General features: G+C 48.6%; 4 protein-coding genes across 4 annotated transcripts; 2 read left to right on the forward strand and 2 right to left on the reverse strand. All coding sequences in view use genetic code 12, as the record gives it.

Annotated features, from left to right (window-relative positions):
• Positions 1-1,129: 1,129 nt before the first annotated feature.
• DIURU_005778 (uncharacterized protein) lies at positions 1,130-4,069 on the reverse strand (the record flags this gene model as incomplete). Its single annotated transcript, XM_034158797.1, has 1 exon — positions 1,130-4,069. The coding sequence occupies one exon, from the start codon at positions 4,067-4,069 to the stop codon at positions 1,130-1,132; it is 2,940 nt and encodes a 979-aa protein (XP_034009385.1).
• A 1,023-nt stretch (positions 4,070-5,092) lies between these two features.
• Positions 5,093-6,034, forward strand: DIURU_005779 (uncharacterized protein; the record flags this gene model as incomplete). Its single annotated transcript, XM_034158798.1, has 1 exon — positions 5,093-6,034. The coding sequence occupies one exon, from the start codon at positions 5,093-5,095 to the stop codon at positions 6,032-6,034; it is 942 nt and encodes a 313-aa protein (XP_034009386.1).
• Positions 6,035-8,506: 2,472 nt separating this feature from the next.
• DIURU_005780 (uncharacterized protein) lies at positions 8,507-8,878 on the reverse strand (the record flags this gene model as incomplete). Its single annotated transcript, XM_034158800.1, has 1 exon — positions 8,507-8,878. One exon carries the CDS (start codon positions 8,876-8,878, stop codon positions 8,507-8,509), a length of 372 nt encoding a protein of 123 aa, XP_034009387.1.
• Positions 8,879-9,646: 768 nt separating this feature from the next.
• On the forward strand, positions 9,647-13,153 carry DIURU_005781 (protein phosphatase regulator; the record flags this gene model as incomplete). Its single annotated transcript, XM_034158801.1, has 1 exon — positions 9,647-13,153. One exon carries the CDS (start codon positions 9,647-9,649, stop codon positions 13,151-13,153), a length of 3,507 nt encoding a protein of 1,168 aa, XP_034009388.1.
• Between the last annotated feature and the right edge of the window lie 38 nt (positions 13,154-13,191).

Genomic DNA, 13,191 nt, shown 5'->3' on the forward strand with positions numbered 1-13,191 from the left:
CCAACCTCACGTTCGGTTTAGAGCGGCAATTGTTGTTTCCCGTCATCTGAATTACCGTCAATGTAGCTGACGTTGTTCATTAAGGAGTACGATAACTGGAGCATTTCCTATAGTTGAAGCATTCCCAGATACTGGAAGTGGGCTATATGTTCCGATGGATGAATAGTAGGCCAAATTAACTCGCGAGTGTACCTGTGCAAGTGGATACCAATCATTAACACTGCCAAACGATCTTGTCTTCTCTTTTCATGAAAGTTCGGGAATTTTCGTAATAAGTTGGTTGGAAAATGGTGTAGGCCTCCATTAATTGTTACGCATTGTAGGGCGGTGCGGCTTCGCCAGCGATCCCCCAATTTTAACCCGTCGCCATCACCGGATCGAGATCAATATCCCTGTGCTATCCAACGCATTTGTTTTACCCTCAACATGGCCAAAAGAGTACTGTGATTGTGAATATTCGACGAATGAGTTAAAGTAGTGTCATAACATCAGCACTCATTGCCACGTCATCAAAGAGGCACGTTGACAAAGATTGCAAACACAGTACGACAATGGTGATTGGAAGAAACCCCTGTTTGTCAAAGATGGAATGACTACATCAACGAGCTGCTTTCAATCTTCCCCCACAATTGTCCTTATCCGCCCACATGATGATGCAATCATAGATTTTCAGTACAATGCCTTTTGAATAGAAAACATGTATCGAATATTGACTTTCACACCACCGGATGAAGTGAACTGGCAAAGTTGGAGCATTAATGCTGCAAAGAAGACATACTTTCAGCAACAATGTGATGTGGCGTTGAGTCACAGCCACGGTGAATGTAGGAGCTTTACGGCATATGACGAACTTCATCAATGACAACATAATACTCGTTTTGGTGTGTCTTCTAATATTGAACCCCTTATTGTTGTATAAAGACGTTGATACGTTGTCTATGGCACTGATTAATGTAATCAATTACCCTAGATAAAAGTGTTAGTTGATGTTAAAATTATACACTAATAAGTTTATGCGTATCCGACAACGAGCGAATGCTCGAGGTGAGGTCATGGTTTCACAAAATTATTGGTGATTCTTTAATAAATTTCGCTATCATCGTCAATAATTATCGCTATCATCGTCATCTTAGACGCTTTCGCTATTGTCAGCATCTGTACAGTACGTAAAAGTCCACTGACTTCGTTCGTCCACACAATCATGCATAGCAGAGAGGATGTCTAAGTCATAAAGCGGACTCACTCTTGGTGGCAGGGTCGCATCGAGCATCCTATTCCAAAAATCCTCACAATCCTTGCAATCTGAGTCATGAGAAACCCGTGAGTTTGTGGGGTGATTGCATTTTCTCAGTAAGTAGTCTGGAGCCTTGATTGCTTCTCGAAGTAAACTAACATCATCACAAAATTTCGAGAATATGCGCTTTCGAAAATTAAATGGAATATTCTCCGTTTCATTTGATCGAAGTATCAGTGATGAGGCGAGGGTTTGTAGTTTCAATCCGTATAAATGCTGGAATTTTGACCAATTTTGCTTCCATATCAGGTAAAACGGTTTCAAAAAGTCTTTGTCGTTGATGAAATTGAGTGTTGTGTCAGCATCAGCAATACATGCAGCAAGCAACACTCGCACATAAAGAAAACCATTTAAACTAGATTCATACCCCGCACATTCGTCGATGTAGACTTGAGAAATCTCATGCAACTTTTCGAGTAAGTGAGGAAGAAGAGAAGAGATTTTCTCACCATATGACAACGTAGCCAACTCAAGCAACTCAAAGGCCGCATGAGGACTTTCAAAAAACCAGTTTCGTTTAATTTGATGAAAACACAATTCAAAAAGAGATTGCACTTGTGGAGAGTCAGTTGGTAACGATGGAAATCCAAACTTTACCACTGACCGGAAGAAGTGAGCAAAGTCAACCAATTCAATGTAAATACGCCTTCTTTCAGCAGTTTCGAATGCTTCGACGATCACCAGATAGATCTGCCAGATTTCCGACAGCACTGTAGTAATTGAATTAGCGAAATTGTACAAGATAGGCACAAGATTTTCTCTATCCAAACTTCCATTCCTCGAAGCAAGCTCAAGCACATCCACAAACTTCATTTTGAGCATATTTTCGATGTCGCCACACGTCTTTTCATAACATTTGTAAATGAAATTTTGAAATTGCATTGACTGCTCGTAATCATTAGACACGACAAGACGAAAATGTTCAACAATTAAAGGAACCAGCTCAGCCGCCGATTGCTGGACACCCTGTGCTAATAATGCATCAGCCACAACGTTTAGAGGATGCATTTTGTGAATCAACAGTAATTGCTTGAATATGCGGCGACCTTCCAGTTTCAATCGCAGATTAATTGATTTGATGCAGCTAAGGTTCTCCAATGCCTTATACGCGAAAACTTGAATGACAAACAGATCCAGATTATTAAAGCAATACATCAAACTCTCAAAAATCGCTTGACTCATCTCTTCATTAGCCTCGAAATGTGAATTTGATAGCAACAGTATGACATTGCATGCACGAGCGGTTAGCCAGGGTTGCGCCTTCAAAGTGTCAGGTGATAGTTCGGGAAGCGCATACTTCAAGAGTGTTTCGGTGTATTGTGCGGGTGATACGAGATTCGATGGTACATAGGTTGCAACAATTCTGTGAACACGCAATGCTCCATCAACCAATTGCGCACGCGCAAACAGCAGTTTGTCCTCAGCTCGTAAGGCAGACCGATCTCGAATTGTATCAACATAGTAATCCACAATTGGTTTAAGAACATCCTCTGGTATTTTTTGAATTAACTCTCCCACAGAGACTTCTAAATTTGCAAACCTCGGCACTCTCCAGCGAGTTCTCGCTACATGCTTAGATGTCATCATGACGAGATAGTCTTCAGGAATGTTTTGAAAGAGCTCAATCGTATGATGAGTGGAGTCAAGAGCTTTGAGAAAAACTTTTCCACCAATTGATTTAAGCTTTTCAATGATGAGCAGCCAGGAGGGTGTATCCAGCAAAGACTTGAAAAAATCAAATACGTCGCTGATTGTTCTGTCCAGTAGCCATATTTTCTTGGAATACCACCGCTCAATAAGATCCCAAAAAATGTCAAGTTTCACTTCATCCGTCACTTCGGGAAAATAAATTAAGTTATGGACAGATCCCTCCATTGCCATAACCCACAGATGCAGCGGTCGCAACAAAGGGTCCACTTTGACCGCAATCAGAAGATTGGGGTGTGTCAAAATAGCTTTATGCCATTGAAAGCAATTGGTTGAATGAAGAGTATCATCGAGTACTGGTGCGAAGAAAAGTTCTTTGATTTCTTCGAAAGCCCAAAACCGAGAGTAGATTGGGATCACAAGGCTCAAACATTCTGCCAGCTGGGACAGGTTTAGTGATAAAAGTTGAGGCACAATCATTTCAAACAAGGTGAAAGTTTTAGTGATGACTTCGGTCAGTATCATCTTTGCGGAGTGAAACAGCCTGACACATTGAATCTCCACTAATTCAACTAGTAAAGATAATCCCAACTTGACGAGACTCAAATCAGAGAGGTCCTCGATGAGAGCATAGATGGAAGCAGCCGGTTCATCATGGGCTTCTTCACAATAAGCAATTGAAATGAAGGCATCCAACAACAATGGGTGTATCTCAGAAATATCCAAGCATTTGATGAACACTGGAATCAAATTTGCTTTAATCAATGCTTGCTCGGTCTCAGGTATAGTTACTCGCACCTCAGCTTGGCCGATAGGACGTGGCAAATGGGGGCTGCTTCTGTCTTCTTTTCTCCTGTGCTTGAGCAGCTGATTTCTGCGAACATTATCCAGGGAGAAGTGACCTGGACGCTGCCAATCGTGAAACACTCTATCCTGGAAAAATCGCGCAGCGGCTATACGCTTGTTGGTGTCGATCGAGAAGTCGCCAACAGAGTTGAGCAACTTGATGGTGAAATGCGGCGCCTGCACATGCTCATAGAGCTTGACTTCAGCTTTGCTCCGAATGTCGGCATCTGAGCTCTGTAAGTTAAGGACAGCTGACAACACCTCGGGTGAGGACACGTCCATTGTTCGGTTGGAATACTCGACGCGTGTGAATCGTAAATCAGTGCGACTTCGACGATCAACGAAGCAGCGAACAGCGAATTAGTTACAGAGAAAAGCCATAATTGAGCAAAGTTTCAAACGATTAAAGGCCTTTTAATGAAATGAATCAAGTTCAATTAATAAAATCTTTTATCAGCATGTTTGTCATACAAATCAACAAATTCCTTTCGGGAGTCGCTATAACTTTACCCCGCGTTCTTCAAAACAGCTCGGCTTTCTTCAACGAATTAGTTGCTGCAAATTAAAAAAAATCCTGCAGGGAATAGGTGCAACAAAAAGGATGCGCAAACCCGGAATCGAACCGGGGGCCCAACGATGGCAACGTTGGATTTTACCACTAAACCATTTGCGCTCGCTTGACAGATTGGTCAATTGCCCTGGCCTGTATTTGCGAGACACAAATTTTGCAACACGGGCCACTTCCCCGAAAAGCACTGCCCTTGGCAAACAAACCACACCTGAATCTTGACGTTATCCATGATTCAGCAATAAATAATCCGGAACTTTGGATTTCAGCAATGGCACAGCTAAAGTTTTCTCGAAAGACTGTCAGCTTTGTACTTCTTGAATATGACATCATCGTGCATAGCTATTTTTGGAATGGAACATGCTGGTAAAGCATGCAGAATTGACGTTGCATTGATGTGAGCTTCATGCCACCTAACCGAAGCTCCCTTTTAATTAACGTATACTACCAAGTACCGGCTTTCGTCAAAGAGATCATTGATGTCTATCAATTGAGAGTCAGGTTTCACGTTATTTGTGAGATGGATTACCCCTGCTAAGCCACCCGTATTTCTGTGAGCTATATAAGCGGGATGAGTAAAGTTGCAGAAAAAGCGCAATTTTGAGGGCCGTGCGTCATACACCCGAGGTCATTTACATATGTTTTTGCAGCCACAAATACCTACGTCATAACCGAAATCCACAATATATAAAGTCACATTTCCAATCGGATTTTTTTCATCAATCAAATCAACTAACATGAAGTTTGCTTACTTCCTTTCCACTTTGCCCGCTTTGGCCTTGGCCGAAAAGACTTTCGGTGCTTTGACTGTTCGTTCTGGTTCTCAGTTCCAATATGGTGCCCTTTCGGTGAAGGATGGTCTCGTGCACATCAACGATGGTCAATCAAACATTGAATGGGTGCTCAAGGATGACGGCTCGTTGTGGGACGCTAACTCGAAGAAGTACCTTGTGGTGAATGAAAAGGGTGAATTGTCTACCTCGGATGAACCTGAAAAGATGTTTGCTGTCAGCGAAAACCACCTCTGGTACGATGCTGAGTCTGGGTTCTACGCTTGTCCTTCCGATGATGGCAACAAGTACATTCTTGCCAAGAAGGAGTGTCAGGACGGTACCCCGCTTGTGGTGTACGTTACTGGTATTAAGAACGTCAACGAACCCACGCCTGAGCCTACTGTCACCAAGACTTTGGTTCCTACACCCATTGAGCTCACCACTACATTGACACCTATTAGCATCATCAAGGGTAACAAAAAGACGATAACTCTCACCACCACCAAGAAGATTGAGCCCACCGCCGTGGCAGCATCCAAGGATAATTTCGGACTTGTCGCTATTCGGTCGGGGTCTCAATTCCAAAACCTGGCTATTAAGAAGACCTCCCCTGTATTCCAAGTGGGTGGGTCTGAAGGTGATGACTTGACGTTAACTCTCTCTACTGATGGAGCATTGTATGACCAAGATGGTCGGGGTGTATTTGTCAACGAAAACGGTGATCTTGGCAACGTTGACCCTTGGGGCCAACAACTGGCCACTCAAGGGTTCCTGATTAAAGATGGCAACTTGTACTATCAAGATGAGCAATCATTTTACGCTTGCCCCGGTGGCGAAAACAAGTTTTCGCTTACTGTGAAGGGTTGGGACGGATGCACTGGTATTCAATTGAAGGTTTTCGAATAATCGAGCATTCAAACTGAAAACGATTAATGGTAAAATTATGAATTATGATTAGAGAAAGCATGCAATTTACAAATATAGCAAAACTTCAGACCCTATGAGGTTAAAAGTAGAAAATGGATTGAATGAACAAAAAGATGATTCCGCCCGGGCTCGATCCGGGGACCTCATCCGTGTTAAGGATGCGCCATAACCAACTAGACTACGGAACCGTTATGTGTCATTGTTGTATAATATCCGAAGCTCACTAATAAAACACTTGTATTCTTTTCTAATCAAATCAGTCATATTTATACACCAACCTGCGGCTTCCCACTTTGCCACCATGGAAGCTCCAGGTACCTTCTTCTGCATCTCTCACATGTGTATCGAGCCTTCACATGTGACTTCGTCTGGCTTCTCGAACCTTCCAGACCCTTCGACCAGCATCGGAGTCATTCCTCATAACTCCGATCTGGAAGCTAGCATTTTACACGACAGTCATCGTGCTGCATACCCCTCTATTTGAAGAAGCCACTGACTGCGTTTTTATCGATTTTGCAGCTGATGATGGTCTTTCCTGACAGCAGCAATAGAAGCTTTCCGGCCCCCGTGAGATTCATCGCCTGGTAGGCAGCTTGGGCGCTCTCTACATGAGTCGCCATATACTGCCGGAGAATCTCAAGCTCTTTCATCAAGTGATGCACCTGCTCGGAAGCAGGTGACTGACCATTATACTCTGTCCCATTGACAGAATCCTTGTCAATATTCATATTGATTGACATACTTTAAATACTTGATAGGAGACCGGTAAGGAAAATTACATTCCTTCCCGGAATATATATATATACATGTGCAGCTAGCCAATGGCGTAGCGTATGGCTGCAAATTTTCGTTTACGCTCTTCATGCGATGAGTTGTGCAGCATCGGCGTCGGCGAAATACTCCGCCGTGCCAAATCCGAACACGTCGGACAATTCCTCAAGCTTCTCTTTCTCTGTATCTTTGACAGAAGCAGAAACCTCTATATAAGCTTTTGAGATACACATATGTCGTAAATGGTAGCAAAATCCTTTAAAATCCATCAACGATCTATTGCTTCAGATTGAATGATTGTCGAGCATTTGGGAGATGAAGTTGTCCAAATCAATGGTGTAATGGCTACCTTATGGGGTCATCGAAATTCGGTAACTGTCAAACACCCTCTGAATATACAACAGAAAATTTTTCGTTCGCCCTCTGGGCCGGAGGATGACACAATCCTGAATGGAACTAGATATGACTTCTACGATCTACTGGCTATTCATTTTTGACGTTTTATCTCTTACTTGGCCTTGAGTGAAGGCTATAAGCCATTTGTACAAACGATGAATATACGGGAATGCAAGACAATAGCAAAGAGCTTTCCTGCTGAAAACCAAGATAAAGAACATCATGTAGTAGGGGGTATTGATTCGTTGATTTCGTGATACGTAGAGCTAATTAGAAGTTGAATCCAAACAAGGAGTGGAGGAAGTCGGCGATGAAGCTTTGGAGGAAGCCACCACCAGTTTTTTGGTCACGTTGAACAACCTCTTCCTTCTGGGCAGCGGCGGCAGGGTCCTGAGCGAGAACCAAGGAGGCGATAGCGACGGTAGCGACGGTCTTAATTTGCATTGTAATGAGGATTGATGGCGCTCTAAACATCCGGGATATGCCAGTATTTATACTTAGTCAAGCCTTAGTTCTCGATTTGGTCGACAATTCGCCCAGATGATGAAATCGAATATGCGTAGGCATTGTGTGGTGCTCGTTTAAGCCTTGAAATGTAGGTCCGAGCGCATTTGGGGTTCTCTGCCGACAAAAGCAATCGGGCCTGCGCCGTAAATGTCCTACTTTAACTAGCCAAGCCCGCCACAATCACGGATTTTTCTTAGACGATATGGGACAACACAAAGTATATTTCACTTGCGCGAATTAAGCCAAGTTCCTTTACCATTCGTCATTTGCAGTCTCCTGGAAGTTATGGACTAGTCTCAATAGTCTCAACAAGTCACCCACCGCGCTCCTCTTGAGATGTTAACCCTTACAATTATCTCGAACCGCTGGCAATCTCGATGGTATCGTTTTGACGAGGTATACAGTGATTACCGGAGTCGCGTCGCACCGCCCGCCAAGATCGAGCGTCAGGTACGCGACTTTGATCGCATTGTATGAAAAGACAGGCCTAAGAGGACTAAACACATGAAATCGAAGAAATCTTTTCTACAGCATATGTTTAAGCGGTTCTTGTGGGTTCGGGTTTTATCATGTGTATTGCGGTACTTTTAGTGCCGATTAGTGTCGTCGGGTTGACCCGAGTGAGGAGCACGTGCACTTAGCTAGCCCGATCGGGTAACCTGCTTTACTATAAACACCCACGAACATAACGAATTCCAGGATAGTGTGAAAACTAATCTGGATAGCCGATCTCAGATTTCGGAACCAAACACACGCATAGATGCGCCAGCATTCCCGCTACTTCTGCGACTTGGCGTCGACGTAGGCGTTGTACTCACGGCGTTTAGCGAGCACGTCGACAAAGTCTGGTCGCAGTTCGAGCGGCTGCCAGTCGTGGACTCCCAACTGTTTCTTCTCGGCGAACGCCAGCTGCTGGTCGATAGGCTGCAAATACGTCGCTGCCGGCGTCACTTTCTCCCCCGTCACTGACAACTGGGGCTGGTTGCGGATCAGTGCCATGGCGCCAAACACCATCACCACCACCCCGATGATCACCTCAAGGATAATGTCGTTGGGAAGGGGCCGGGGAGCATTGGCGGAGACGTAGTTGTGTTCGTAGGCCAGGTAGCCGCCGTGGAGAAGGAGCAAGCCCCCGAGTAGGTATAGCATGGGTGGCCGGATTTCGTCGCGCTAATATCTAGGGCGCGACACGACCCCCGGCCAGCCCAATACTGACGCGGTCTTCTTTCTCCCGTAAACCAGTTGATGGCTGCTAATCTAGATATGGTTCGAGGCCCACCTCGATGATAAGCAAACGGTTCAAGTATCTAATTTGGACCCAAAGGGTGAGCTGTTTGCATTCAGTGGCCACTTGTGGGCACTACTCCGGCCGAGCCGCCACCGGCCCCAGCCGCACGATGACAGCAACTTAGGCCCGGAGAATCTCGCTGCAGTTACTCCGGCTCGAAATCGGCGCTCGGATCAGCCAAGCATCGACTCTCATAACCCTAACCAGCATTGCTCGAGAAATTATTCAAAGGCAGAACCCTTAGCGTATCCACCACCGTACATCTCTCCCCTATCATTGGTGTGCGCCTTCTCCGGTCTACAATACGCGCGGAAAGGACGCCAGTCGCGCCGTGTCGGCAGCCGCTACGTCAACAGAGCACCAGTGGCAGCACCAGCGACGGTGCCCCCCCTCGAAGACACACTGTCGTCCGATACCACTGCCTGACTAAAAACCTGTACCTTTCACCTCTACCATTTACATAGCCACCGCCACGCCCCCCCCTCCCCCCTCGCTTCGCCGAAATTGCCATGGTAGCGCCGTATTGCAGTCGAAAGTGTTTTTCTCCCCCTCACGGTAGGGCGCCTCACCCTGCACGCGCGAATAAGGCGAACGGTCGATAGCTCCCCCGTTCAAGTTCGCCGACGACGATGACGGCACCACCAGCAGACGACACCGCCGACACGCGCGAGGCTGCGCTGGCGGAACTGGGTGCCAAGGAACAGGCGTTCCCGGGCGACATGGACGCGGCGTTGTCGGTGATTCTTGCCGCGGAGCGAGAGAAGGAGAACGGCGCGGTGAAGTCGCCGGCAAACCCCGGCTCATCTAGCACCCCTGACGCCGCTGGCGACGATACTACAACCGATACCCCGTCTAAGACCCTGGAGACTGCAGTGAAAGCGGTGCCCTCCACTGCGGACGCCACTGACAGCGACAGCAAGCAACGCGCCGACGCCGCCGCCGGCACCGAGAAGGCCGGCGCTTCCGACAAGCCTTCACTGGATGAGGCCAACGACGGTTCCACCCCCACCAATGCCGGCTCAGAAACGTCCAATGCTGCCGATGGTTCCGGTGAGGCCACTAAGGCTGACAGTAAGGCGGTGATTAAGGTTGACGGCGACGCGAAGGATGAGCTGAAAAAGGAGGCCAAGAAACAACCCATTGAGGAGACTAAGGCGACTAAGGGGGATGCCAAGGAGCAAACGAAGGCAAAGGATGACAAGACTGATACCAAAACTCCGCCTAAGACTAATACCAAGACTGATACGGGTGACACTAAAGAGGTAGTCAAGGTGGAGGACAAGGATACCAATGTTGAATCCTCTGATGACACTAAGAAGGATACCAAGGCTGACTCCAAGCTTGTAACAAAGGCTAACGCCAAAGACGTCACAAAGGTTGACACCAAAGAGATTTCCAAGACTGAAACTAATGACATCAAGGATGACACCAAGGATGACACCAAGGACGACACCAAGGATGAGACCAAGAAAGATATCGAAATCAAGCCTACGGACGAATCTACGACGAATACTGGGGACGAAGCTAAGGAGAAAACTGAGGATGCCACGGGAAAGCCCGAAGCTACTAAGGAACCTGTCACCGATAATACTGCCAAGGTTGAACCTGCCGAACCCAGTTCGTCCAATGACAGTGTGGCTAAAGCCAGTGACAGTGCAAGCACCACAACGAAAGAAGTTACCGATGATCTCCCCAAGACTTTGGACCCTTCCATTGCTGGCGTCGTTGCAGGCACGGCAGACGGCGGTGAAGCCAGAGAAGTACCGGATACTCCCAAGGAGAATGGCCACGTCAAGCCCCCGCCCGCGCCATTCAAATTTCCTAATGCATTCACTGCCTTTGACGGCAAAGTGCTTCAGCACGTATACGCCATTGGCAAGCTCGAGTACTTGATTGCCAATCTCCAGGAAGCGGCTAGCCTCCCTACTGAAGGCGATGAGTATAACGTCATCCTTCTACCGATTGTGGCGTGCTTTACTCCCGGGGTGTTCTACATTGCAGACGGCCCCCTCTCGCAAAGAGTCGACATCGTGGCTCACTACAAGCTTTTCCGGATGTCGCCTCCCCCCAACATCAACGATAAGCAGTTCACCCACATCCCCTACGATTTCCAGGACGTACTGGTGGTTCCGTTGGACGATTTACCCCTGGAACTGATGGCACAGAAATGCTTACACCTCTACCAGTCGCTTTTGCAACAGGTGCTAGCCGCCTATAAAAAGCGTTTGGCGCTGCAGTCGCTCCCCCCCGGGTACATTGAAAGTGTGTCTAAACTCGTGGGGCTCCGACAAACTGACGTTGATTGTGCCCCGGCGGAAATTCTGCGAACGACGCTTTCACCCAACATCCTCACCGACGACACCGCAGTGGAGGCGTTGCTCATCGATAACGACTTGAAAGGCGTGATCACGATGTGCCGCGGCGTCCGCGAGATCTTGAGTCGCCTCAACCCCCGCATCCAAATGTACAAGACCCTGAGAGGCCAGCCGCCGCCGCTGGCGGTATGGGAGGTGGTTGGCCTCACGCTCCGACTCAACGACTTGTACACGTGCGTCCGTCGCCTTGGGCGCCAGGTACTCAACGCCAATCACGTCCACCTAGTCGACCAAAAGTTCTTATTCCAGCTGAAAAACGGCGCCTACATGCGCCATCTGCTTCTGAAAGCGGAAGCCATCTTTAACGGTAACCGTAAAAACGGTACCCTTGTGGCGACGTTGACCCGGGTAATCCTGCGACACCAGGCCCCGTCAGGCTACCCCTGTGACCCGAAACTGGTGCGCGATCTTGCCAATTTCGTCAGCCAAGGGTGGTTCGCCGTCGACCAGGCGGTGCTGGCGTTGGACGAGTTCGTGACCTCGTGGGTGGCGGCGGAGCTTCGGTTCCGAGCCGCGTACAATTTGCCCCGTCAATACTTGAGTGAGATCAGCAAAGACGGTGGTGGCCGTCGGGGCAAACCTCAACCGAGAGACGCTAAGTCGTCGCAAGCCACTGCCACCACTAATGCCACTAAGCCCTCGGCACCGGTGGCCGCGGCTCAACAGTCGCTTGCCCCTCCTCGCCTGAGGTCGTCGCTGGTACTGCTGGTGGCACTGACAGGGCTGGGGCAGACAAGCCAGGCGCCGGTTCGCACCCCCAGAATACCACCGGCGCTGCCGCTTCGAGGCAGCCCCGTGCCCCAGCTCGACCGGGTGGACTCATCGCAGCTGTTGAACTCGCAAAACCAGGCTACCAGTCCTGCTCCGCCGTTGACTCGCACTCGCTCCAACTCGCTGCCAGTGCACAACCCGGCGACGCTGGGCGCGGCGGCGGCGTTGAAGGTGGCGCGCCTGAACCTGGTTCGCCGCAGTCCTGCTGCCAGCACGGTGTCGCCGACGCCTCAGCGCAATCTGACGGTGTTCGCCCAGAGCTCGAAGAATGTCCAGAAACAATTGCTTGCAGTGGCAGAGGAGGACGGCTCGACGAGACTCAGTGCTCAACAAAGACTCCAACAACATTTGCGGGCGGCGTCGAAGCTGGGGGCGCTTGTGACTCAGCAACGGGAGCCGTTGGTCCCGGTGACGTTTGACCCTGCCAACCCCAGCGAGTACCAGTTACGCCGAGAACGTTCCTCGAGCGAGAGTCCCGTCCCGCTGGGCAACGTTCCGCAAAACCCGCTTGCATCATCATTACCTCCTGGAGGTATCCCTCAAGGTTCCCTCAACTCGCTCCCGGAACTGGTCCTCCGCGAGTTTGGCCAGCCGACGATGTTGGGCAAACCTACGATGCGGGACGTCCAGACCCGCCGCAACACCGCTCGCAACTCTAAGGTGATCCTGGAGGATATGCTTGAGGTCCAATTCAGCGCGCTGCTGCTGGGTCTGGAAAGCACTCGGTCGTCAGCCCCGCTAGCCACCTCCGCCCCTGCCTCGCAGACGGTACTGGCTCTGGGGGAGGTACGTAAAGTGGTGCGGTTTACCGGGGTCCCCGAATACTCGGAAGAAGAGGATTTGCCGGCCAATTACGCGCTGAAAATCCTCAGAAACTTCGCCGTGATTCGCCCGACGAACCAGCAACACCAGGCGTTCCGGAGGAAGGAGTCGCAGTTGAAGCGCGAGGAGAGTATTCAGTGGCGCCACCAGTTGCACCAAGGCGAGTAAACTATTCAATGGATGGGACGGTACACATGATAGAGATT

This window comes from Diutina rugosa, assembly GCF_008704595.1.
Source record: "Diutina rugosa strain CBS 613 chromosome Unknown scaffold49_size106456, whole genome shotgun sequence".
Lineage (NCBI taxonomy): Eukaryota > Fungi > Ascomycota > Pichiomycetes > Serinales > Debaryomycetaceae > Diutina > Diutina rugosa.